Source organism: Carlito syrichta, unplaced genomic scaffold, assembly GCF_000164805.1.
Source record: "Carlito syrichta isolate Samal-C Ts95f unplaced genomic scaffold, Tarsius_syrichta-2.0.1 Scaffold87125, whole genome shotgun sequence".
Lineage (NCBI taxonomy): Eukaryota > Metazoa > Chordata > Mammalia > Primates > Tarsiidae > Carlito > Carlito syrichta.
Window position 1 is genome coordinate 39472 of NW_007031221.1, and position 27864 is coordinate 67335.

Consider the following 27864-nt stretch of genomic DNA (forward strand, 5'->3'; position numbering starts at 1 on the left):
CCCAGGCGGGTCTCGAACCCACGGGCTCAGGCAATCCACTCACCTCAGCCTCTCAAAGGCGCGGGATTACAGGCTGAGCCACCGAGCCCAGCTTTTTTTTTTTCTTTTTGAGTTGGAGTCTCACTGTCTCCCAGACTGGAGTGCAGTGGCCGCTCCCAGCCACCACAGCCTCGACATGCTGGGCTCTGGCGATCCTCCGCCTCAGACTTTCAAGTAGCTGGAACTACAGGCACGCGCTACCACGCCCGGCTAATTTTTTGATTTACTGTAGAGATGAGGTCTCGCCAAGTTACCCAGGCGGGTCTCGAATCCACGGGCTCAGGCAATCCACTTACCTCAGCCTCCCAAAAGCACGGGATTACAGGCTGAGTCACCGAGCCCAGCTTGGTACGTGAAGTTTTATGGTCAGATTTACCCTTCACTATAGGAGTCAAAGCCAGGTCACCACAATGCCTCACAATGTCTCCAGACTGTTAGTGACAACCTCTGACTTTGAGCTTGGTATCATGTCCAGGTGCAAACAACGTGAAAAAAGGGGCCTGGCCACACTATTACTGACCTCTGCCAGGCGACCCTGCATCCCCACAGAGACCCTTCCTGTCCTGGAGCATTGGGAGGGGTCATGGTCTGAATGGGGGCCACACTGTCACTCACCCTCCGCTATGCTTCTTGAGCTTGGTGCAGAGGAGTAGATCGGTGAAGAGGAAGACGTGGCGCAGCTTGCGGGAGCCCTCTACCAGCTCCACCATGAAGCTGTCCTTTAGGAGCTGCCGGTGCTGTGGACATGGCAAGGGGGAGAAGAAGGCTCAGGTCAGGGCCAGTCTGGGTGGGGTAGGAGTGGGTGCGGAATGCTGGACCTCCCCAGTCCAGCAGGTTGACCTCTGGAGACGTTCTCCCCCTGGGGAGATTTCACTCCCTCCACATCCAACCTTCAGGCCCGCTTTTCAGAACCTTCTGTCCATCTCACAGGCCTGCTAACAGACCAGGGCATATGCATACCTCTTTGCTCAACAAATTTCTAAGTCCCTCCAGGACACTTGTACTGCAGAATAGGGTGGATGGATGGGGATAGGTAGTGGCTGTTGGCCTGGAGACCATTAGGGACACACAACCAAGTGAATAGTCTGCTGTAAGGCCAAATGATAGAAGACTGCCCTTTAAACAGGATGGCCAGTGCCTCTCTGGGTGGCAACTTGAGACACAGAATTGGCGAGAGGCCAGTCATGCCAAGGAGGGGTCATTCTCATAAAGGGACTGTCACAGGTACAGGCCCTGTAGTGGGAAAATCTTGCACACCAGGTACACATGGGACAGTGTGGTCGGTGGGGAGATGGGCCCAGGGCACTCTAAGACAGGGCAGCCTTCAAGGTCATGGCAAGGGCTGGGCTTAGTTCTCAGGACAGCAGGAAGCTAGAAGACACCATGTCTGGAACCCCTGGTCCTCCTGATTAGACAGGACCGGTAGGGTCCTGCATAGGGATCACCCCTCTCACACCTGTGGCTTGATAGCAAGTCAAAGTGGAACCCAGAGTAGGGGGCACAGGCTCCTGGCCAGCCATATCCCCCCTACATCTCAGTGTATCATCTGAAAGTCAAGGGATGGTCCTTCTCGCACAGCTCCAGGTAAGCCACAAGTTCATCCAACCCACAGTGTCCAGTACCTCACAGAGGTTGGGCATGTGCTGAGGACGTGGGGATGGGATGAGAGGTGGCAGCAGCGAGCCTTTCCCATGCACAGACTGGTGTGCCATGCGAACACATCACCTGAATTATCTGATCTGATCTATACATGTTGTAAGTGGATCCTTATGCCCATTTCATGGATGAGAAAACAGTCCGAGAGGCCCACCATCTGCCCCAGGCAGCACAGAGACCAAGTGGCAACACTTTTTGGTCTCTGTCTTCAGGAGCCCACAAGCTCTGGGGTGAGACTAGGGGTTAGCCAGGCACTGGCCTACCAAACCTCAGGAAAGGCTTCCTAGGGAGAGTGACCTCCAGCTTGTGTTGTGATGACGAGGAAGGATCTTCAGGTCAAGCACATACATCAGTGGGCATGGAAACCGAGTGTCTCCCAGGAGAAGCACCCATCCCCAACACAGGAAGCAAGGAGGCCCCATACTCTGGTGGAGCCAGACTGGGCCAGGGGGCCAGACCAGGTAACCTGCAGACTGGAATTCTTCTTGGGGAGCCTCTGTCTCCCTGAACTCTCCCGCACTGTAGAGGAGCTGGAGGCAGCAGAATCCCCTGGATGCAAGTGCAGCCTGCGACAGTCCCTCAACACTCCCAGGAATGGATGCTGCATGTCACCATTGAGCAGCCTGGCTCATGACAGCCAGCTGGGCCTGGGGAGGGGTAACTGATGACTTACGCGGGGGCTGCTGGTGCCCATAAGTGGGAGGGCAGGAAGGCGATGGTGTGCCAAGGCTGTGACTCATCGGCACTCACCCATACCCTACCTGCTGAGGGCAGATGGCCGCCTGGTGACGGCACCCACGGGAAGCAAGAAACGCATGTCCACCTGGAGAAACGTCCATGTAGTGCTGGAGGGCTGACCCCAGAGACCCCAGGCACAACCAGCTGCTGGGGCCACAGTGGGGACCATGTCCGAGGAGGGTCCTGGGACACTGATGCCCCCTCTGCAGGGACACAGTAGAGGGTCTCCCAGCCTAGGAGAAGGGGTTTAAGGGACATTCTGTGAGTGGTAGTGATATGGCAGGGCAGCCCTCTCGTCACACAAAGGATTGAGCTTCTTGTCACCACCAGCAGGGGGCACCCTACACCCGGCTCAGAAGCAGCAGACACGGCTCACTCTGTCATGGGTCCCCAGCATTGATGCTCCCCACAGCTGGCGCAGTCCACTCGTCACATGTTCATCTGAAGTAATACCTTAAGGGCACTCTTATCTTCCAGCAAGGCTACTGAGTGTCACTCTGAGTGCCTGTAGCACCTGTAAGTCTGCCTGCTACATTGAAAGGACACAGGTTTGACTGTGGGGAGGACACAGCCCCTCTGGGGCATGGACTGCTGACCCGTGAGGCTCTGACAGGTGGACTCAGCCCCATCTGGGGCTGCTCTCTTGATACCGTCACCCAACCCTCCCCATCCACCTGTACAACTCTCATCTTTCTAAAAGAAGCTCCAAAGCCACAGTGCCCAATATATCCCAGCCAGTCCACCATACCCGTGGCATCTTGGGCCCAGCTCTGTGCAACTCCCCATCACTGCGCCTCGGCCCCACCAGCCCACACAGCACCAGCACAGAGCTGGGAGACCCATGAAGCTTGGGTCTCTTTCTCCCCAGGGCATCCTTCTCAGTAATATTCAGTAGCCATTCTCCCAGGTCTGGGAGTACAGGATGCCTTAAAATCAGCACAGACCTCCTGCCCGACCCACCCATTGGGTCCTCCAGACACAGGGCAAGAGCAGGGGCCTGGGTCATAGTCCCCATTGAGTCCTAGTGACAGTGTAAGTTCATATGGTTGGAAAGGACAGTCCCCGTGACTTGGCCTCTCACTCACAGTAAACACCCTCAGGTGAAGGGGTAGGGTAGAGAGGCTCAGGTGAAGGGGTAGGGTAGAGAGGGCTGGGACCTCACTGGATCCCAGGACTGGGCTCACTTTGGCAGTGGAAAAGGGATGGGAGAGAACCTATGTGTTTCTGTGTGTCTCTGTCTCCTGTGTGTCCTAGTGTGCCCCCTATGTGCACCTCCATGTCTCTGTGTGTGTTTGTTCCTGCAAGACTGTATGTTCCTGAGTGTTTGTCTAGGCCTGTGTGTGTCCTCATGTAAGTAACCTCATGTGCTGCTGTGTAGGTTTGTGTGTCTCCATGTGTGCTGTGGGGCAGAGTGGTGGGAAGGAAGGCACCAGATAGCAGGACAGCATTCCCTTTGGGGTGCTCCCCCACATCCCAGGTGGGAAACACCAGCAGGAAGGAACACCATCTGTCTTCTCGAATAACCGGTAACATTGCTCCAACAGGAGCCCCCCCTTCCAAGGGAGCAAAGATATCCAGAACTGTTGGGATGAAAAAGACCAATCTGGTGGTATGTTTTAAAGGATTAAAAGAAATTAAACCTAAAGGGCCTCATAAGGGGCCATTGTTGACCATCTATCAAGTCCTCTGCGGGTGGAGGAGCCACATTCAGAGCTTCCCACACATTATGTCACCCACTGCTCCAAGGACTCTGTGAGGGAGGCACAGTCACTCTCGTTTCTACAGGTAAGGAAACTGGGGCCCAGCGAGGTTATATCATGTGTCTGTCCATGATCTTCTGAGGTAGGGACAGCCTTAAGGCCGCTGTGTGCCATGAGGAGGGGCACTTCCTTCCTAAGCAGTCTCCCCCGCAGGCTGATCACCTCCTGTAGCTGTCACCGAGGCAACTCCCCCTCCCTCAGACACACACAGCCCATCCAGAGCCTTCCCCAAAGTCCAATCTGGAAGAAGTGCATTGTTATGGGCTGAATGTCTGCATTCCTCCAAAATTCATGTTGAAGCCCTAGCTCCCAGTGTGACAGTATCTGGAGGTGGGGCCTTCGAGAGGCACCTAAGTTTAGATGAGGTCATAAGAGTGAGACTCCCATGATGGAATTAGCATCCCCATAAGAAGAAGAGCGATCTTACTCTCTCTCCAAGGATGCACACGCTTGGAAGGACACGTGAGGACAGAGTGAAGAGGCGTAAACAAGGTGTGGACTCGCCCCAGGACCTCACTGTGCTGGCACCCTGACCTCAGTTTTTCAGCCTCCAGAACCATGGGAAATGTCTGTTGTGTAGGCCTCCCAGCAGACAGTATTTTGTTACAACAGTCTGAAGTGACTAAGACATACTCTGGGAAGCCAGAGACCACGGTTCCATGGAGCCGGTGAATTTCCTCAGCTAGAGGAACTGCAGTACCTTGACAGGTGGGACCAGGAAAAGTCACTGAGGGGACACAGGTCGGGGCTGAGAAAAGAGGAAAGAGGGCCGAGGTGAGGCCAAAGTAGAGGTGTCAGCTGCTGTCTCAGGGGGGCTCTGGAGGAGGTCAGCAGCTCCAGCCCTCACTACTGTGCCCCTGAACAAAGCCTGTACCCTAGAGAGTTGGCCGAGTGCCAGTGGCCTGGCTGGCATTGACCATCAGTGGCCCTGGCTACATAGGCATCTGACAGGCTCCAGAGTTTCAGTAGATGGTCAGGGAGCAATGAGAATCCCCAGTCAGGCCAAGGCACACCTATAATGGAGCATGAGGTCCAGAGTCCTGCCTGCCCCTGCTGCCCTCTGATTCACTGCCCGCCCCCGCCACCGCAAAGCAAACCTCTGCTTCCTGGTCCCTGAGAAAGCCTCTGTGGCCAATTCTGGCCCAGAAAGTCTCCTTTGCCCTAGAGAGACACATCACAAGACACTCCATCACTGGGTGGCCCAGAAAGGTCAGGAACCTGCAGGGTGGAGGGCAGGGCAGGGCCTGGGAAGCTCGATGCTGGCTTTTCACAACAGTAAGGGTGGCAGTAGCTAGAATTTGCTGATTACTTTTTGGTGTCAGGCTCTATGCAGAGTGCTATCCAAAATATCACATCTCTCTCTGCAGATCTGTCCCATGCAGCCAGCTCCACCCAGACGCCACTTGCAAATGTTCATGAAGGGCCAAGAAAGACCTCGACAAGGGGCACTCACCCTGCCCTTGTAGCCCACAGTTTTTTTACCTTCTGGCAAGCAGTGCCTGCTGAGGTTCCCTTCAGCTTCCTACCAAGGACTCAAGGCAGAGCTAATGGCCTGGGGTCTCCTGCTTTTGAAACAGTGGGCACCATGAGGTCCAGGCCCACTCCCGTTCTATGTGTGAGCAAGCTGGTGCTGAGATGAACAGTGGCTACCCCCAACCCTGTGTATGGCGGAGCTAGGGACCCCATCCCTTTCTGTCTTCACCCCTAGGCTGGGCACCTCCCTCTCCCTAGCATCCCTTGCAGACTTTGCCAACAGGGTCTGGCCCTCTTTCTTCGCTGGTGATGTAGATGGGGCTCTCCCATTGCCTCTAACATGGACAACGCTACATGGGCAGGTTGTCATCCTTCTCCAACTGTTCGCCAACTCTTTAATCATCAGCCTCTCTTCTTCTCTGCCCTGGTCTCACTGCCTCTTGGCCGCAGCCTGCACCAGTGATACTTCTCAGGCCTTTCCAAGGCTCCTGTTCAGACCACTGCCCATGTTCTGCTTCCATGAAGGGTCTCTGGGATCCCAGGCAGGTAACGGGTACTGGAGACCAATGCCTGGCTGGTTCTTGGGAAACAAAACATCTAAACCGAATCATCCTATATGCCTCAGAGACTGAGCCAGGGGTGCTGAGCAGCACATGGTGCAGGCTCACAGCAGACAGACGGGCAGCCACATCAGGGAAATTATCCAGCAGTGGGAATCTGGTTATCTCACTGTGAAGTTAATTCAGCTAAGCAAATGAGCGCCCACTCACTAGCCCACAGGACCCCAGTCTGGAAAGAAAACATGTCCACAGGATCCTCTGATTCTGATGCTTCTGGGGAGGCCGAGGAGGGCATCCTCCTGGGCAGCGCCTACAGGATCGGCCCCCAGGTGTGCTGGGGCCAGGACACTGGGAAGCCAGAACATCTGCTGGCCACTGTTCAGTGTCAGGGAACCACCTGAGGCATCCAAAGTCACTCTTTTGCAGAGAGTGCAGCCTTGGCATCATGAACTTGACTGAAAAGGATGCTGAAGTTACACAGGCCACAGTGGGGATCAGGGCTGGGTCTGTGACCCTGTGTGGGGCTCATACCCAGGCCTCTCCGTGACACTCTGACTTACCCAGGTCAAGCAGTGGTGACAGGCACCTTTCAGGAGGGCCAGCAGTGACTGTGGGAACACTTCCACATGCCCAGGCTGATGAAGGCACCTTTCCTCTTGCTACAAAGCTGCCAGAGAAGCTGGAAACAGAGCCCTAACCACCCCCCCTCAACGTGTTCCAGCAGGAGAAGCCGGGAATGGAGCTCCACCCGGCATCTAACACTCAGTAGTGTGCTAAGAGGGACACATCCTCCTTGGGACCCCACCTACCTACAGGTAGTGCAGGGACAGAAGGAGGGGTGGACAAGTCCTGTCAGTTCACTGGGAAAGGGGAACCAAAGTATAACACATCTGGGGTGCACACAGGTGGTTAGGGGATACTTGGTCTCACATCCTGGTTTAGCTACTTGGTAGCTGTGTGACAGTGAGCAAGCCATTCAACCTCTCTGAGCTGCAGGTTCCTTACCCATAAAAGGGAAGAGGCCTCTGACCCCACAGAGTTGTCACGAGGACTCAGAGGCATAGTTTCTTCTTCCTTTCGGAACCTGATAATCAATGTCGTGTAACAAACTGAGAGGCAGGCACAAGACGAAAGCCTAGACCCTCCCAAGCTGCAAAAGCTAAGGGGAAGCAGCCTGCAGCTCCTGCCCCTCCAGGATTCCTTCCCGGCGGGTAACATAGAGGGAGCTCTTCTGTCACCTCCAACACAAATAAATAGTGCCACATGGGCAGGTCATCATCCTCTCTGTCATACAAAGATGGGGGAGAAGTCCTGGCACCATATGAGAGGTCATGAGGAAACAAGGATGCCTGTATTTGTTTCCCAGGAGACTAGAGTGCTCATCAAAGAACAGCTGGCAGAAAAGAGAGAGCAGTCACCCGAGGAGGGACAGGCGAACCCTGCAAGAACCCAACCGGTACATGGAGGCTTAGGAGAAGCAAATTCAACACCCAGTTAGGTCTGTGTGAACTGCCACAGGGAGGCCACAGCTGTGCTCTCCTTCAGTGGCCCTGAACTGAGGGAGAGAACCAGGGGCAGGGCCCAGGTGTTGCTCCAAAAAGCAAGATCTGATCCCTACACCAGTCCCGGTTTCGTGGGGAGTCCCTTGCCCTGCACAACATCTCCCCTGGGTGGTGCCAGGGACTCACTTCTGCCTTCACTGAGCTCAGAGACCCCAAAGGAGGTGACATAGATGGTCAGGACTGCTGCTAAATTATGCTCCTTTGAGTGCCCAGGTGCCCGGTGAGGCGGGGCCATGTTCCCACCTTGCTTCAAAGATGATGAACAGGCCCAGGAAGAAGCCACAGCCTGCCAGGTGGGTCAGTCCTTGAGATGCTAGGATGAAACCCCAAGTCTGCCGGGGTTCAGGGCCTGGACAAGCCTGAAGAAGGAGGGTCAGCTCCCTCCTTCTCCAGGCCCTTCCTGGGCCAGTCCCAAGGAGGAACTTGACTCATCCAATGTGCAGAGGACAGGGCTGAGTGTGGCCTGCCTGATAGCCCAGGCCAAGAAGAAGAAAAGAAACCCTGTGTGCTGGGCAGGTCAGCCCTGGGACCCCCTAAAGACAGGGTCTGCAACCTCAGCACAGCATCCTTGGCACACAAACCAGAAGAAAGAGGAGTCAGTGATTCTCAGAGGCAACGACAGTCAGGTTTACATCCTACCTGTGTCCTGCCTGGGCCAGATAGCTCCTATCCCTACACAAGACCCCAGAGGCGGGGGTCAGCTCTTCAACTCAGTGCTGCTTCTGACAATTTGTTTTTCACACAGCACTGGGTTGTACCCTGACAGGGTCACCAATCCCAAAAGGCAACACGCTGCCTATGTTAGGCTGAGCTGACCAGGGACAGTCTGCTGAGGACCAGGAGGGGAGTGACTTGTGTGCCCCTGGCTCAGGCAGGCCAGGCCAAGTTAGACCATCCTGGCCACGCTCCCGCTGGATGCTAGATCCCCAGCCTGCATGTCTTAACAGTGCTCAATAGATGCTGCCTGGCTGGGAAAGACATCTGCCTAGCAACATGCTGAGCTCCTCCCAGGAAGGCTCAGAGAGGCACAGACCATGCCTGCTCATTGATGATGTGCACTCAGAGTGACTGAGTGATGGCCAGTGATGGAATGGAGAGAACCTTTCTGAAGGAAGACATCAAGTGCTTTAGCCAGTTTCCTGTCACAGATACAAACCTTGGACCCCCCTTAAATCTGGGGTTAACTGGTTGTTTTTTTTTTATGAAAGAGCACTCAAGATGCTGTCCTCAAGCAGCCTGTCCTCACAGATCTTGGCTGGGAACCTTTAGCTGGCAACAGTATAGAGAATAAAAGGGGGTGTCTGGACATAACCCACCACAACAGAAAAAGAAAGAGGCAGTAGGGTGAGGCACAGTGATGGACGTCATCTAGAAGGTATAGGATGTGCGGGGTAACCCTGCAACTTTACCTCAACATCTCCTACACAGGACTTGGTTGTACCCTGCCAGAGTCACTGATCCCGAAAGGTAACACACTGCCTGTGGTAAGCTGAGCTGTCCAGGGTCAGTCTGTTGAGGACCAGGAGGGGTTCCTAGCCTCAGACTGAGGGTGCCCTGTGTGCCCCCAGCTCAGGTGGTCTGGGCCAACCCAGGCCACCCCGGCCATGCTCACCTCTCCCTTCTTCACTGTCATAGACTGTCGGCGGGGTGTGATCTCCTCATTGATGCTGGACAGGAAGTTCTGCGAGATGCGGAGGGCGTCCTGCAGCAAGGGGTGGTCAGGGTGGCTGGAGGGAGTGTGCTTCAGCAAGTCCTGCCCCAGCAGAAAGACTTGAGTTAGACCGAGAGCAGCACTGGCACCAATCACGGTGTGCAAAGTGTAGACACACATGGGTGTAACCCAGAGTGCTGGCTCCCTAAGTGCCACCACCATCTCTCTCGCTCAGGCCTGGGCTTTGCAGACAGTACCTCTGTGAGTACCATCCCAGGAACTCCAATGGCACTCTGACAAACCCACGTTATATGCACTCTGCCAAGAGGGACTCCTGTTGTAAGGGTCTGGGGTAGGGTATCTAGACCTCAGCTCTGCTGACTTATTGATTGGACAATTCTTTGCTGGGGCAGGGTTTGGGGGAAGATGTCCTGTGCTCTATTAAGATGTCTAGAACCATCCCTGGCCTCTACCCACCAGATGCCAGTAGCACCCCCTCGGCTGCAGGTGTGACAACCAAACATATCTCTGGACATTGCCATGGGTCCTTGGGGGAAGAACTGGTCCCAGTCCAAAGGGGCACTGCGACTCACGTGAAGGACCAGTGTGCTCCTCGTCACCCGGTCCACAGGCTTGTAGAGCAGAGCTGCGGAAAGACAGGTGGGATGAGAGATGGAGCAAGTGATCACCCACCTGCCCACCTCAGTGCAAGGACAAGGGGAGGCCCCAACCTCCACAGGCCGCCCTCTCCCCTCTGCAGTGACAAGGGCAAACCCAGAGTACCCAACCCAGAAAGCTTTGAGGTTTATGTCCAGGACATTATATGCAGAGTCCAGAGTGGTTGGTCAGACCCGAGTCTGCATGGGCGACTCAGGGACAACTGCTAAAAAGGCTCAGCATAGACACTTCTCCAGTCTGAGGTCAGGGAGCCCACCAGCACCCTGGCAAGAAACCTGCTCTCCAGCCCAGAGGGGATGCTGGGAGCAGACCAGTACACTGTCCCAATGTCAATCCCAGGACATTTTGGAGGTCTGATTTTGAGAAGGGCAGGAGCTGACTCATGCTGACACAGGACCGTGTTGTACCCTGCCAGGGTCGCTGATTCCAACAGGCAACACGATGGTTTGACAGGCACTGAGGGAACCTGCTTGAGGACACCTGGACCCCAGCTGCACAGGATCTCCACTACAGTGGGAGCAGCCCCCAACCACAGCAGAAGCTCTGGCCAGACTTGGCCACCTGTGCTTCTCCGTGATGACTGTGAGCATGGCCCATCACAAGCTTGGATGCTTGGGTGTTCTGACACACGCTGGGTACATTTCCTCAGGGGACTCCCACAGCCAGTGTAGGGCATGTACTACTATTTTCACTTCACAGATGGGGAAACTGAGGTCCAGAGTATGAAGCTCTGGGGACCAGAGCCACATCTGCTATTCTCCATGAGTGTAACTATCCATACCATCCTGACAACTGAAAGTAAGGGGTTCCATATAATTCCCGACACCACCTTCCCAATAACCCTGGATTCAATCCCTGGCCAGCCACTTAGAACCTGTGTTCTACATGGGCTACTTTATGTTCTAAACTTATCTGTTATCTGCAAAAAGGGAAAATAAAATCCTCCTTATAGGGCTGTTGGGGACAACACGGTGACTTTTTCTTTTGAGTTGGGTCTCACTCTGTTGTCCAGGCTGGAGTGCAAATAGCACAATCACAGCTCATCATAGCCTTGAACCCCTAGGCTGAAGTGATCCTCTTGCCTTAGCCTCCCAAGTTGCTTGCAACTACAGACACATGCCACCACACCCAGCTAATTTTATTTTATTTTTTTGTAGCGATGAGATCTCACTATGTTGTCTAGGCTGGGCTCAAGCGATCCTCCTGCCTTGGTCTCCCAAAGTGCTAGGATTACAGGTGTCAGCCACCACGCCTGGCCAACACAATGACATTAAAATGACCCTGTTGGTGGCACACTGGTCCTGACCGCGTCCTTCCTTGCTCCAAGCTGCTCTTCCCTTGTCCTGAGTTGTTCTTCCCTTGTCCCTACTCTATTTGAAGTCTAAAATAGCGAAGCACCAGAGGGTAACCCAACTGGACACCATGTCCTGTGTACTTTTCAGCAATGTCCCCTCTGCAGGTGGCAGCAGCCACCCCCACTAGGGCACAAAAAGTCAGCACAGAGAACTCACTTTCCAGAGAGTTCTTGGTCGTTGGATCCTTGGCATCCTTGTTGCTTCTGGCTCTCAGGTTCTGCAGAGAGAAAAGCATGTGTTCACATGGATGACTGAAGCTGCCTTGACAGGGCAGGAAGTTCCATGGTCAGGAGTTGTTAAAAGCAATCTCAGCATTCCCTTGTTGGAAGGACCCCAGGTGCATTCTGAGCCACTGAATGAGATCATGGGATAAGCAGGAACCCGCAGGCAAACAGAGCATGCAGGATGCCCTGGGTGCTGTAATCCGCTTGGGAGGGTTTCTCAATCTTGGCACTGTTGACATTTTGGGCTGGAGAGTCTCTGTTCTGAGCAACTGTCCTGTGCACATTGCAGGATGCTGAGCAGCACCCTGGTCTCTACCTGTAGGGGCAGCGGCACCCCTGCCTTCCTGCTGCTGTGACAACCAAAAATATCTCCAGGCACTGCCAAGCATTCTTTGGGGACAAAAGCACCTCGGGTTGGGAACCAATGATACAGTGAATACTTTAAACAAAAGCAAATAGTGGCGCACTTCTTAAATGCATATCACTGCTTTCTTGTGATTAGATAGCGGCAAGGGGGCTAGTAGTTCAGAAGAGCACTCACTAGCCTTTGGGGATGGCCAGGGTGGGCATTCTCCGCAACTACTGAGACCGATACCTTCATCTGTCTTCTCTTGATTTGCAAGCATATTTACTAAAAAGAGGTGGTAAGATTCTCAGGGCAAGAGTAAGGTTTTTTTGTTTTTGTTTTTTTTAGACAGGGTCTCTCTGTCACCCAGGTTGGAGTACAGTGGCATGATCATGGCTCACTACAGCGTTGACTGCCTGGGCTCAGGTGATCCTTCCACCTCAGTATACTGAGTAATTGGGACTACAGGCATGCACCACCCTGCACAGCTAATTTTTAAAAAAAAATTTTCATAGAGATGAGGTCTCACTATGTGGTTCAGGCTGATCTTGAACTCCTGGACTCAAGTGATTCTCCTACCTTAGCCTCCCAAGGTGCAGGATTACAGGCATGAGCCACTATACCTGGCCAAGAGCAGGGCTTTTTAGTGGCTAGACTGTGTTTTAACACAACTGCATCAAAGGCATCACTAATTGGGTTTAAGGTACAAAGAAAATTGAGGATAAAGGATGCCTGTGTAACTGAAATCCTCTGGAAAGGAGCTGAGATTAATTCCCATACCAGGCTTCTGAACAAAAGCATACATATCAAACGTGGAGGAGGCTCTGAGACCGTTCTGCCAACATTTTGTGTTGCAGAAAATCTTTCAAGCCCAAAAGCTGGTATCTTCCAGCTCCCTGGGGTCAGACTCTGCTATACTTTTCCTCGAGTCTAACATCCCTCGCATTGATTGCTCCTCCATACATCTGACTCAGCATTTTCCAAAGGGCGTGAGGTGTGGGAGAGCTAAACAAAAGACAACAAAAGCCAGGTGCTGTGCTCCCATGAGTCTGGGAGGTGTGTGGCCCATGCTCCACGTGCCCTGGACAGCGCAATGCACAGGAGTATTTGGGAGCTCCGGGAAGCATACCTCCAGGAAACTTGTGAGTTTGGTTTAATCCCACATTTTCCCAATTTACTTGACAACGGAAGCCCTTTTCATGTAACTCCTATTATCTACTATCTAGGGACTTGGCATTTCCTGGACAGTGGACAACTCTGATCTAACTGGAAGCTGCCTTGTACCCATCTCAGTATTGTCTGGAAGAAGATGAAGGACTACTACTCCACCCCTCCCTGTGCTTCTAGGTGATACTCAGACCCCCATACTCTAGTACTAACGTTCCCCACCTCAGAATACAGCCCTTTACACCTCCGCATGGCCTGCTGCTGCCTCTCCCTTGAACTTGATTTGCTATCTCTTTTAAACATGGATGGAGAACAGTACAAGTGCTACAAACCTTCACAGAGGGCCGACTTCTGGCTGTCCTGAGCTGCTTTCCCACTCCCTGCATTGGCTCAGATTCCCAGTAGTGTGCAGTCGGTGGGATCATGCGATTCCCCCCAGGTGGCTTCCCACCAATGTTTCCTCCTTCCTCTGTAGAAACCTGTCAAGGTGGACTTGAACTTGGCCACTTAACTGTAATCTTCTCTCAAAGGATCAGGTCTCTAATTTGTCAAGGTTACTTGGAATTCTGTGTGACTATTGCAGGTATTGTGGGTGTGAGGATTGCTAATTTAATGAAAAAGGAAAAGATAATGACTGGATGTTCCAGGGAGAGCATGGCAGGTAGGAAGGGAGACCTGGAGTTCTAGCTGTGTACAGATCCTGTTACTAGTAGCACCCAAGAAGGAGTGGGGCACCCATGGGTTCTGGAAAACCAGGATGGCACATGCTATCAGAAGACAAAGAACCACTAGTCTATCCCTCCCTCGGCTTAAGGGCAATCCTCAGGCCCCCACGCCTGAGCACAGACCCCCCCCCCCAGAACACACGACCTGCTGCTGACTCTTCCTTGAGCTTGATTTCACTCTCTTTGGGTGGCTCCAGTTTCTCTGCATCTTTTTTGAAATATGTGAGTTTGGTTTCATGTACGTTAAGCCAAAGTGCATATCATTATCACCAGGGAGATGTCAGACCTAGGACCCATGATGCTCACCCCCCAACCCACATTGTGATAAACCATAAATAGCGCAAAGCTTTAGGAAGAAAGTGCAGGTGTGACAGTCGAGAGCTGTGTCCCAGCAAGAGAGACCAGACCCAGTCCATATTTCTAGCTCTCATTTCTCTTTCTAATACTGTCTCTCACACAGAGTGCTTTCCACCCAGAATCCTTGCTGGGTGGGAGAAATCTAAGTCAGAAGTCATAGCTATAGCAAGTAGAAGTCACCAAAATCAAGAGTGACTACAGAAATGCAAACCCAAGGGGAGCTACTGGGTTCTGCTCCTGACTTGGCCACCAGGGCTCTGTACCCAAGGGGCTCTTTTGAGGTCCTGGGGCTAACATTCCATAAGTTGAGGCTCTAGTCTCAGAGGCTCAATACAGGGATGGAGTCTGCAGCCCCTGAGACCTGGGGCCTGGGATGGTGTGGTTCCAACCTGGGGTTTTGCTCCCCACATGGGTCTACAGGCACAGGTGCCATGAATCTTCATTCCTCAATGCTCCCAGCTCAGAAGGTCGCTAGTAGATAGAAAAGAAAAAGAGCAGGATATCTGCCACCCAGTCTCCAGTGACAGGTGCAAAGTCAGTCTCAGGACTCCTGTGATGAGACCTTGGTAAAGCCTCGACTACTGTTGAAGGGCAGAACTACAGATATTCTTCACTGCAGACTGAGCACAGGACTGTCCAGGAGTCCAGCCGAGACTGGGACTCGAGCCCTGGTCCTTGAGGTGGCAGGACACTATGGGCTGCTCCTTCTGTCTGGGCACAACAGTGTCCCCAGCACAAGACCGACAGAACAAACCCAGCAGAATCTGTAAACAGAGCTGGGGTTTATGATCAGACCTTGATTAAGTGCACTTTGTTCTCCCGTGGAGGTGGAGGGGTGTGGGTGGCAGTCAGCAGTGCACCTGTCTGAACAGCATCACAGTGTTACCTCAGAGATTTCTGCAAACTGAGCATTGGCCTGACAGCATTTCTCAGCCGTTTCCATGGCAACTCCGTAGTTGTCCACAAAGGCTCGGTATACACCCAGCTGGCTGGCCTGCAGGGAGGAAGGAAGACAGTATGGGACAAGTGTGGGACAGGTGCAGGACAGGGACTGCTGCTCCCTATCTCTTTGAGGAATAGGCTTCCGTGCACAGCTCTGGAGCAACCCCAGGTACAGCAGACACACACAGGCTGCAGAAGCCTCAGCTCTTCAGTGCCACTCCCTCCCACAAGCTTCCCCTCCCCACCCACCCAGCACACTTCCCTTTCCCAAGATGACATGGTGAGAAGTGACTCATGGCCCAGGCAGGTAATGGCTCCCTCTCATAGCTGCTTATTCCTCCCACTTCACTTGCTTAAACGGTGCCACAAGTGGGAGCTAAAGTTTGAGGTCAGTGACTCCAGACAAGTGTCTCTCTGCAGGTGGGACTGAGCAGCACCTTCATGTTCTGCTGCAGGAAACCACCCCAGACACAGAGGTGAGCACCCCCAGCCCACAGTGGCTACAGTGCGCCACACACATCCAATCCCTTCAGACACATAAGGAACAGGAGGTTTGGCTACCTGTGCAGAGAGGGGTGCCCCCGACCCCGCCAGATACCAGTGAGGGTGTGTTCAGATGTCATGCAGCATGCCTGGTAGATGGGAGAGCTGCTGGCTATAAGGCAATAGGGATTTTGTTTGTCCTTTATTAAACAAAAGGCACTAATAGAGGGTCTCTTCACTCAACCTCCTACTGAGACACACATTCAGTTGAGTGACAACTTCTGTGGGTGTGAGTACGCGCAGACAACACCATCTATGGGCCTCACATTACTTTTAGAGGCAGTAAGGGAAAAAGCACCAAACCCAAACCTGGAGAAGGTAAGGGCAGACCCAGCGGACCCAGCAGACCCACCGGCCAGGGATGAAGACTCACACTGCAGCCAATTAAGAGCTGGAAGTCTAAGGCATTCACTGCTCCTTGGGTTTGTTCTATGCTGAACCTAAATTTTATTTCTGCAAGCAATGAATTTTATGTTTCTATAGATGACAATCCCAGAAGCTGGGTGAACCAGGCATCCTTGGCACCATCTGGTCTTCTGGCCCCAAGTTCTGTGGAGGCTGTACAGAGGGCCTTGGGGTGTACGAGGAAAGAGCAGTAGCTCAAAGATGCCCCGCTCAGCCTCTGCCATCTGACCACCCTGGATAAGCCCTTGCAGCCTTGAATTCCAGGTTCTCCCTCACTGGTGCAGTGATGAAAACCAGAGCTCTTCTTTCTTTCCCTCCTCCTTCCTTTATTGGTCACTGAGTGGCTCCCCTCCAACTATGGCTCTGTCACCACAGCTGTGAATAATTTTGGACACGGTGCTGCCCTCTGCAGCCAGTGCTCTAACAGGAGAATGCTTGATAAATAAATAAGTGAACACACACATGAACGGCAGATGGCTACAAGCGGGGTAGGGACTGAGAACAACGGGGCTGCTTTGAGAAAGTGGTCAGGGCCAGGATCAGAATGGCTTCTCGGAAGAGGTGACTGCTGAGCAGCATCCTAAGGGTCTTGGGAGGAGGCCTCCTTTCGTAACTACTCCTTCTTCCTGCCCAAGGAGCTCGCATCTTCCAGGTGCTTTGTGAGACATTGCAAGCTATTTATTTCCATGTTTTTAGCTAATCTAAAAACCCAAGCTGCACTGACGATGGCACAAATGGAGATCATGTGCCTCCTGATCTGATGCACCAAAGGACATGGCCTCACTGTTGTGCTACAGTAGTGCACAGCCTGAATCTATTCCTTCAGAGGAAACTGATGAACCTGAACTGAACTGTGCCCTTTAAAAAAGCAAAATCCACGGAACGGGTACAAGTCGAAGGAGACTGAAGAGATGCAACAACCAGGTACCTAACATCCTGGATTGGATGCTGAATCAGAGAAGAAAACGGATGGGAAGAACATGATTGTTAACTTGGGGAAATCTATATGGTCTGCCTATTAAATAATAGCTCATGTCACTGTGAAATTTCCTGAATTTGACAAATTGTACTGTGGGTTATGGAAGAGAATGTCCTTGTTCTTAACAAATACACAATGAATGATTCAGGGAAAACAAAACTCTTGTTTTGTGTGTGTGTGTGTACATGTACAAAGAAAAGATACAAATGTGGTAAAATGTTTACAACCAGCATATCTGGGTGAAGGTTACATGAGGGTTTTTTGTACTATTCTTACAACTCTCCTGAAAGTTTGAAATGATCAGAAAAACAAAAAAATCTGAGCTGATAAAATTTCAGCCAGAAACAAAACCCTTAACTGTGGACATGAGCCTGTACAGCCCTATAGGAAGAGGTGGCAGAAGCCAAATGTGAATCAGGCTTTCTGAACTATCAGACACAGCTCACAAGTTCCCAGGCTCAGGAAGAGGCACCAAAGTTGGGCAGGTCATTGAGAACTTCTGGTTGTAGGACTCTCCCAGCCAGGAGATACTGGACCAACCCTCCTGAGCTGGTCTGAGAGGGATGAAGGCAAGCACCAAGCCTATCTGTCCTTAGAGAGTCCTCGGTGCTCAGCCCAGGTTGAACACGTGAATACTCAGCACAAGGCTACCAGGAATGACCTCCCACTGCAACCCCAGCCTCTCTCCCCAACCTTCTTTCTGCAGCATCTGACGCACAAAGGTAGCTCAAGGACACCAGGAAAACCAGCAGAAACTTTCCAAAGTTAAATCCAGTGTTCATTGGATATTAAAATTTTTTTAAAGTTTCCCAGTAATTTCAGAATGTATTCGGGGAAGCGCTCTAGATGTGGTTTTATTTTTTTTCCAACAACACAATTCATTTCTCAGGAGGGTGGCAGGGTGAGTCCAATCAACTAGATTTAAAACTGCTGACACACACAGGGGGCTTCAAAGGTGAGGGACACTTGCATCAAAATATAGCTTCCTATTCTCTGGTCACGGGGAAGGGAGCCCCAGGAGACAAGAACTGGACGAAACAAGTGCCTTGGGCATTTTTTGGGCTTTAGCTCTCAACTGAATCCAGTGGGTCTGCACCAGAGTGGTGGAGGGAGGGGTCCGCCTACAGGAAAGCTCTGCCTCAGAGTGGAATGCTCAGGCCCCAGTGCAAGCCAGGGTAAGGCCAGAGTGAGCCCCAGCTGGGTTTCTGGGAGTGTTGGGGCCAGGGACTAGGCTTTTAAGAAACCCTGTGCTCTTCATGCTTAGAGGGGACCCAGTCTTGGGCCACCCCTACCCCTGGGGTTGGAGAATGCTCCAGAAAAAGAGTGTGCATGCTGGGTGTGGTGGTGCGCGCCTGTAGTCCCAGCTACTCAGAAGACTGAGGTGGGAGCATCACTTGAGTCCAAGATTCTGGGCTGCAGTGTGCTATGCTGATCAGTGTCTGCACTAAGTTCAGCATCAAAAAGGATGACCTCTTGGGAGTGGGGGACTCCTCCAGATTGCATAAGGAAGAATGAACTGACCCAGGCAGCAGGTCAAAACTCCCATGCTAGCCGGGCTCAGTGGCTCAGCCTGTAATCCCGTGCCTTTGGGAGGCTGAGGTGAGCGGATTGCCTGAGCCCGCGGGTTCGAGACCCGCCTGGGCAGCAAGACCTCATCTCTACAATAAATCAAAAAATTAGCCAGGCATGGTAGCACACGCCTATAGTTCCAGCTACTTGGAAGGCTGAGGCGGAAGGATCACCAGAGCCCAGCAGGCGAGGCTGTGGTGGTCAGGAGTGGCCACTGCACTCCAGTCTGGACGACTGAGTGAGACTCCAACTCAAAAAAAAAAAACAAAAAAACAAAACTCCCGTGCTGATCAGTAGTGGGATTGCGCCTGTGAATAGTGACTGCACTCCAGCCTAGGCAGCATAGCAAGACCTTGTCTCTTTTAAAAAATAACAACTTTAAAAAAAAAATGTCCATGCCAAAAATCAGGATTGGGGTTCTCAGAGATGGAACCCTGGCCACATAGGTCGGGCAAAGGGGTCTTTTCAAAGAACTCACAGAACTTCATGTGCCAGAAGACAAATGGTGATCGCCTATGCTTTAGATTTGTTCCTTCAACCTAGGCCCCTCAACTGTTTATTCCTTTAGGACAAGCGCCTTATCCTTGTCTTGGTTCAATGTGCAACTCAACATGATAACTGTCCTGGGTGTGGCCTGGCTAATGTCAGGAATGGTTGGCTATCATTTCTTAATCAGGACACTACAGCTTACTGGTCCTAATCATTCATTCACTCATTCATTCATTTGTTTGAAAGGGGGACTCACCCTCTTGCCCAGGCTGGAGTGCAGTAGTATGATCATCACTCACTGTAAGCTTGAACTCCTTGGCTCAAGGGATCCCCCTACTTCAGCCTCCTGAGTAGCTGGAACTACAGGCACATGTCACCATGCCTGGCTAATTTTTCTATAGAGATGAGATCTCACTATGTTGACCAGGTTGGTCTCGTCTGGCCTCAAGTGATCCTCCTGCCTTGGACTCCCAAAGAACTGAGATTACAGGCAGTTACATTTCCAGTCCCTGATCCCAGTGACGTTTTTTTTTAGTTGGAATCTCACTCTGTCGCCCAGACTGGAGTGCAGTGGCACGCTCACAGCCACCACAGCCTCAACCTGCTAGGTTCAGCCTAGCACAGGTTCACCACAGCCTCAACCTGCTTTTCCTTCCGTCTCAGCCTTTCAAGTAGCTGGAACTACAGGCATGTACCACCATGCCTGGCTAATTTTTTTGATTTATTGAGGAGATGAGGTCTCGTCAAGTTGCCCAGGCTAGTCTCGAACCCGTGGTCTCAGGCAATTCTCTCACCTCAGCTCCCAAAATGCTGGGATTACAGACGTGAGGCACCGTGCCCGGCCAATCCCAGTGACTTATAAGCAGCATCTTTGGCTCCTCTTGTCCCTGAGGCCAGCAAAGGGCCACAGAATTCCCCCGAACTGTCTTCTGGCAAGTCTCTCCCATCCTCTGATGGTGCTTCCACCTATGGGGACCTGAATTGGGATTCTACAGTCACTTCTGCCAAATAGATTCTTGCCAGTTTTGGCCCACTGAGACCTTTTAGAAACTGTTATTCTGCCATCCAATCCTACCTATGCTTCAGTTTTATGTCCCTGAAAAGCAGGGAGAAATGTACTCTTTTCGGAGAAAGGCAATCCAAAGGTTGAGGCCCAGGCAAATGACCTATCCATCTCATAGGGCTGCCTGAGCTCAGGTGAGACACTGTAAGCCTCAGGACACTGCCTACCCTGGATCAGAACCTATCCTAGCTGTGCAGGAACCAGCACATGGCACACTCGGGTTATACTCTGGGGTAGGGGTCCCCGGTCATAGGCCAATCCCCTACTGCACTTCTCCAGCCTGATCACCAGGATATGTCCTGATGCCTACAGCACTCAAGGATATCACTGTGAAAGTACCTAGCATTAAACATGCTTCCTAAGATACCTGCTCGCAGGAGACAGGGTCACACAGATGTTCTGTTTTTACCATTTCTCTCTTCCAGGGCCCTCTTTCAATATAGGGCGATTTCCTCACTACCTTGATTTTTACTGCCCAAGTCTCCTCTTCCCAGGCCACATTTTCTTTGTTTTATTTTAATCCTCCAAGTGATTCAAGGGCCTTACGTTTGGATGACTGCAAAAATGAAATAAAGTATAACAATTCCTCATTGCTCCCACCTGTACTTGCCCTTCCAGGCAATGCCTGTCCCTAGTCTCCTCTGTCTTGTGGCCAAGTCCCACTGTCCGGGGTGACAGTAGCATTTTGGTCCCCAGGGATCCTCAAGGCAGTAGCTGGACCTGGAGACTGGAAACCTTGAGTAAAATTCCACGTGGAGCCATAAAGGACTCAGTGATGTGACCAGCACCAGGGGTAGGGGAGGATACCCAGCTCACTGGTCTAGAGCTGGGGCAGGCATGTCTCCTGGCCTCTCCCTCCTCGAAGCTTGCCCTTTGGCATCTCAGGCACTGAGACACACCTGACTCACCCTTGATACTATCACCTTGGCATCTCCTCAGCAGCACTTACCCGCAGGTCATAGGATGGGCCAGGTTCCCACCCAGCCAAAGGCTCCCAGCAAACCTGATCCTAGGAGGCTGCCACACACCTTTTCCAAGTCACTCACCAGCTTCTGGAAGAGGTCGCCCACCCGCTGCTGGTGGCTCCACTGCTGCACGCGGGGGAGGAGCCCGTCGTAGAATTCTTTGTGGATCTCGTAGAGCTCAGGCACTTTGAAGAAGATGGTCTCAATCTGCTGACTCGTCAGCACCGGCTGAGAGGTGGTAGCAGCAGCTTTCAAAGGCTTCATGGGCTGTAAAAGGGCACGTATGACCGGAGAAAGTCATGGTTATGTGACAGATACAATTTTTTAAATCATATAAAAAATAGAATTTAAACACGGCTTGTATTGGCAACTGAGTCTTCAGTCCGTATCTGCTCCAGGGATGGTGAGTTGCCCAACTTTTGACAGCTGACCTGGGACTTAGGAGCAGAGAGTTCTCCCCACCCTGTAACCCTGCCCTGCCCAGCCCCCCACACCCTCTTACCAGCAGCAGTGCCTCCAGGTGGCTCAGGTAAGTCTCCTCGCTAGCCAGGATTCCAGACAGGACCCATTTCCTCATCTCTAAGCCCTTTTCCAAGTCCAGTTCACTCTGAAAGAGAAAGACAGAAGTCAGATCAGCAGGGGGAAATGCTGGTGTTGGCTCCCTCATAGAGGAAGGTCAACTTGTCAACCTCTGGACAAGTCCTCCAGGAGGCCCCACGTGGAATTAAAAGGGAAACATGGGAGCCTTGGCACATATCAGCCACTCACTGTGGTCACTGCAAATTCTAGGAGGATCATCCAACAAAGCCCAGGGCCATCCTTGGTCTCAACACACTGGGAAGCTGGGCACTGAGCAAGCTGGGCCAGGCCACCCTCCACTCTTTCTGCCAACGACCGAGAAGTGGCTGCCCTAACCTAGTCAAAAAAGGACAGAGGCTTGGCCCGAGAGGGTGTCAGGGCCTGCTGCATGACCACCAGGACTCCTGCTGCAGCTTAAGCTCCACTCTCTCCTATTCACCTGGTTCTCTCCTTGTCTGGATTCCCTGACTGCTGCTGCCACCTGACCCTTGGACCCACAGGGCCGGCCGCTACCATCTGCCTCCACACGCCCTCCCTACAGCTGGGGGCTGCTGTCACTTGCCAGGTGGAAACCCTATGCCTGGAGCTTATGACCTTTGTCCTCTCACCCTGCTTTCTAGATTCAGGCGGGGACCCTGTTACAGGTAGGCTATGGCAAAGTTCCCCCTGCCCATCAGTGTCCCTGATGAAAGTCCAGTGAAGCTCTACTACCTCAGCCTCCAAAAAGAGAGGTGACATGTTGTTAAATGCTGATACAGCCCGCACCCTGTGCGGCCATGTTCTAATCCTAGTTATGACGATATTATGGGCTTGTGCATCCCATCCCGCCAAATTCATATGTTGAAGTCCTAATCCCAGCACCTCAGAATGTCAGTGTTTGGAGATAGGGCTTTTAAAGGGATGGTTACGTTAAAATGAAGCCCCAAAGGTTGGCCCTGATCCAAAATAAAATATATTCTTACAAAAGAAGAGGCAGCCAGGCAAACAGTGGCTCATGCCTGTAATCCTAGCACTTTGGGGGGCAGAGGTGAGAGGTTGAGCCCAGGAGTTTGAGACCAGGCTGGGCAAGTTGGTGAGACCTCATCTCTATGATAAAATTAAAAAATCAGCTGTAGTGTAGTTTCAGCTACTTGGAAGGCTGAGGCTGAAAGATCACCTGAGCCCAGTAGGTTGAGGCTGTGGTGGCTGTGAGCATGCCACTGCACTCCAGCCTGGGTAACAGAGTGAGACTCTGACTCAAAAAAAAAAAAAAAAAGAGGCAATCAGAACACAGATTCACACAGAGACCATGTGAAGACATGGGAAAAAGACAAACCCAGGAGAGGCCTGAGAGGAAACTGACTTGCTGACACCTTGATCTGGGACTTCTGGAATTGTGAGAAAATAAACATCTGTTGTTGAAGCCTCGGGTCTGTGGTTGTTTATGGCAGCCACAGCAGACTAATACAGATGATGCCAATAGCAATAAAAACTGCCACTTTCTGGCCACTGACCTCTCACTCCCTGGCCACACATGGGCAATGTCAGTGTTGCTCCACCAGCCTGGGTCTGTGCTCCCTCTGCTCCGCTGGTGGCAACTGGTGGAAAGAGGGGTTCTGCTTCCATAAAAGCCCTACCCATTGCTCCTCTGGTTTCTCAGCCCACAGGTGCAGAACACTGGAGTGATGAACTCTGATCACTTGCTTTCCCAAACCACTTGGAGAAAATCACAGATGCAGGGCAGGCTTCTTGCCCTTGCCCTGCTGACATCAAGCTGGAGGAGTCTCTGTTAGGGGCTGCAGGGTGAGGTCCTGTGCCTCATAGGATGCTGTGCAACATCCCCAGCCTCCACCTACCCTTTGTCAATATTACCTTCTTCCCCAGGTGTGACAGCCACAAATGTCTCCAGAGGTGGCCACAGATTTCCTGGGGCAGAATCTGTGCTGCTAGCCCTGCTGTCCTTTCTACTTCCCTGGCCCAGAAGGAGGGACATAGGCCCTGCCTGGGTATAAAGTGGAGGAGAGGAGCCCAATACCACCCCGAGTCCTGGGGCTTATATCACATTCTCACTTGCCCACAAGGACCACCTAAAAAGCCCTCTTCGCCATCATTTTGCTCTGGGAATCTTCTAAGTGCGTATGCACCTGTGTGAGTGTGTACAGGAGCTGTGAGTATGGACATGTATGTAGGTGAAAGTCACTAAAACCTGGACTGAGAGCTGCTCCAGGGAAAGGACACCCAGGTCCCATGCACGGTCATCCCTCCAGGGCAGGCTGGGCAGTGGCTCCATAGGCAGGATCCTATAGGGCATGGCTGTGCCTGAACTTGCAATTTCCTGTGCCCAGCACAGGGCCTAGAACACCAAAGTGTTCAATTAAGTTTCGATTAGTAAATCGAATGTGAGTGAATCTCAAAAATCTGGCTGGGTCCTAGTTTTGGCTGCATCTTTCATGAAGCTCTAGGCCTCCTTCAGGGTCTCAGGATCCTCGTCTGCAGACATGTGGGTCCCCTTTAGCAAGTCCACTGTCAACGCTACACTGATACACAGTGGAAGAGGAGCCCATGACGCCCCCTCTCTGCCCAATGTGAATGGCAGCACCTTAGGAGCTCATCCCTCAGCTGCTCCTGCAGGTGCCTCCCAGCATGTCCAGATGTTGCTTCCTGCCCCACGCAAGGGACGGGGTGAAGCGGATGGTAGGCTCCTCCGGCAGCAGCAGCCATCCACCCACCTTCCCTGCCCCTATTTTGAGAACAATCTTGCCACTGTGAGCACTAGGGAGCCGGCAGGGCCCAGGGAAACCAGCAGGATGGCAGAGCCCATGGTGGCCCCGCCCAGCACAAGATGCCGGTGCCTGTGTGGGTGGGAGCACTATGTCTCATTTCACCCACAGGATTTGGAAAGCCGGGAGGAAAAACAGCGCAGGCAGGAAGGCGCAAGTCCAGCTCTACCCATACTGAAGGGTGGGGCCGCTAAGGGGAACATCTGGCCCATGGAACGGGCTGAAGTGGAGAGAAGGCACAGGATGACACCTCTCTTCTTTCACTAAGAATCTTCTAGAGTCTGAAACGGTGCTGGTGGCATCAGACAGGGAAGGCTCAGAAACCATCCAACTCTATATTGTAGAAAAGAGGGTGAGGAGAGAAACAGCAGTACATGAGAGACAGCAAAGGGTAGGGCCGGGTCCAGGGCTATTTATAACCCAGAGCCGGCCCTACCCTTTGCTGTCTAGCTCCAGGAAAGGGCTCGCTCCAGGAAAGGGCTCATGAATGCAGTCAGGGCTGAGCAGGCAGGAAGACCAGGAAGACCTCGGTGGGGAAAAAGCTGGAGGTAAAGGACAATTAGAAAAAGAAGGCAGTGACAGGGAAGGAAAGAAAAGCCCTCCTATTGCTACCTGGAAAGGACAACACAAAACCCAAGGTTTAAAAAAACCAACAAAGAACCCGTAAAACAAACTGGCTCCTGACAACCAGACAGCAAAAGCCAACAGAGGGACCCAGGTGAAAAAAACTGGGATCAGCCAGTGCCATGCCCACAGGTGAACTGAAGGCTGGAGATGGAACTGAGCTGCAGGACAAGGCAGAGCATAAGGACACCCTCAAATCCCCTCCTATCAGCTTTCCTAATCCAGGGAAACCCACTGATAATCAAGGCACAAACCCTGGCTGCGAGGGGCAGAGTGCTCCTGGTTGGGAACACAGCTAGCACAGCTGCGGAAAGGACCCTCTTCCACCCTGGGTAAGGGCAGTGTCTTCATTAGCAACAGAGCTGAATCTCACCCTGGAGCCCTGCCTGTGAGGCTCTGAGGGCCTCACCCCTCACAGCATGCATAGGGGCAGGAGTTAGTGTCTCTGCAGGCTCCTGGAGGTGCAGGTTGTCCCAGTAGGCAAGCCTGGCCTCTGTCCAACCCCTGCCTTCCTTGGGGGTGGGTATTCACAGAGAAGACCCATAACCCCAGAGTCTACTGAGCCCCTGAGTCACCTGGAGTTCTGAGGAAGGTTCTCTGGATGGCCCCATGGACCCAAAGACAAACTCGGCAGCAAGAAGCAAATGAGGGGTTGGAGGGGGTGTCATCTCAGCCAGGAGGGTAGGAGGAGAGAGATGAACAGGCTGACCACCCCCATCCCCGCTGGCTGGTCAGGATCAGGGTGCCTCGGGTCTCTGGGGGGGTCCTAGGAAGTGACAGCCACATCTTCCTCAAACCAAAGATCAAAAATGAAAGATGACATTTTCATGGCTTATAGTACAACTGACAGGGAAGCCAGAAAGTCAAGGCTATGCCAGACTCGAGGGCAGTGAAGAACACCTAGCCCCGGTCTCCAAATGCTGGCAAGAGCACCTAACCAAAAAGTTTCTGGAATGGAACTACATGCAGCCCTCCTCCAGTCAAATTTCCATTTCATCTAGATGTCTCCTCCAATTAAATGACCATCTCATTTAGATGCCTCCTCTAGGTCAAGTGGTATGCTTGGGATTGGAGACTCCAGAGCTGGCAACACAGATGTACAGTCTCCTGCAGGGCATAATGTCAGAAGGGTCTCCCGTGGGGGCAGAAGAAGGGAGCAGGAGTCAGGATCTAGACAGACTCCATAGGGGAGCAGCCTCTGAACTGGGCACTGAAAGGTGAGTCAGAGGCTGGTGAGGGTTGGTGGCCCCCATCCCTGGGCAGTGGCCTGAGGCAGAGAGTGGGCAGATCAGTTTCTAAGAGACCAAAAGGTACATCAAAGACTGGCCAGGTAAAGACAGACCGCAGGGATGATGGATGGACAGGGACAACCTGTCCCAGGTTTAGGACTCAGTCTACTTGTTCAGAGCTGTGAGGATCCTTCTCTGCACCAAACCATGCTCACACAGCAGTAAGAAAGGGATGTATCATGTACTAGGAAAGGCAAGGCAGTTGAAGAAAAGGGGGTCAACTGAGGAATCAGGAAGGCTTCAAATCCTGTAGCTGTGGCTCCGAGAAAGTTAATTCACCTTTCTGAAGCTTAATTTCCTAATCTATAAAACTGTGACATTGGACATGAAGATAAGAAGTTGCACAAGGCAGCAGCACATATGTGCCGTAAGGCCTCCCTCCCATCCTCACTTTTCCAAATGAGAAGCCTATCCGGCACTGAGGCCTTCAGAAATCACAAAAGCAAAAATAAACAGCAGTCCTGCAGCTACAGTGGCAGCCCCAGAGAAAGGCAAATCAGCGAGAAGACACACTTCCAGTGATTCCATACGCCAATGGGGAAAAGCACACCCCTCTCTTGCTCTTATTTTTTATTTTTTTCACCATGCCCAGCTAATTTTTTATTTTTTTATTTTTTGTAGAGATGAGGTCTCACTATGCTGCCCATGCTGGTCTCGAACTCGTGGGCTCAGACGATTCTCCTGCCTCAGTTTCCTAAAGTACGGGGATTACAGGCATGAGCTACCAAGCCCAACCTCTTGCTCTTATTTTTAAACATAGGGTGGAAACCACCCAGAAACAAGGTAAGCAGAAGGGGTAAATACCTATCATCAGGAGCCAAAAGGACAAAAGGGGCCAAAAAGACAGAAAAGAACAACTGTCCTGGGGCAGCGATCTTAGCCCAAGAAGAAAGGAACTCAAGAGGTCAAAGGGGGGCACCCAATGGCAGGAGGTACATGTTTGGGCTCCAAATCACTGCTCAAGTGACCACCCTAAGTCTGAGATGAGTCAGGAGGCTGCTGAGATGAGTCAGGACCCTGAGCCAGACTGGGCAAGGGGACCATCTCTGCAGGAACAGCATGGCCCAACCTGCGACCAACTGGGTGTGCTCCCGTGTGAGGAGGGCTGGTCCACAGCCTTCTCTGTGACAGAGCATCTACAGAATGTACCACTGCACTCTAGCCATGTGACCTCAGGGAAGCCACCTCTGGACCTCAGTTCCACATTTGTAAAGTGGAGGTGACAGCCCAATGCCAGCTCCACAGGATTGTTCATGAGGGACAAGTGAGAACTCATGGGAAAAGGCTCTGGTCACAGGGAAGCAGCCATCGCCAGCACCTCACTTTGGTAAAAGGGAGCAAGCAAGTGTACTCTGTGGAGCACAGGG

At 52.3% G+C, this 27864-nt stretch overlaps 1 protein-coding gene across 1 annotated transcript in view; it reads right to left on the reverse strand.

Annotated features, from left to right (window-relative positions):
* Positions 1–27864, reverse strand: part of BCR (BCR, RhoGEF and GTPase activating protein) — a 128271-nt gene that overhangs the window by 31775 nt on the left and 68632 nt on the right. Inside the window, exons 3-8 of the mRNA XM_021712037.1 lie at positions 21749–21853; positions 21328–21513; positions 11629–11689; positions 10033–10085; positions 9401–9541; positions 655–776 (exon numbers count right to left, since the gene is read on the reverse strand). Of these exons, the coding sequence (XP_021567712.1) occupies positions 655–776; positions 9401–9541; positions 10033–10085; positions 11629–11689; positions 21328–21513; positions 21749–21853 (668 nt within the window). The remainder of the gene's footprint in view (positions 1–654; positions 777–9400; positions 9542–10032; positions 10086–11628; positions 11690–21327; positions 21514–21748; positions 21854–27864) is intronic.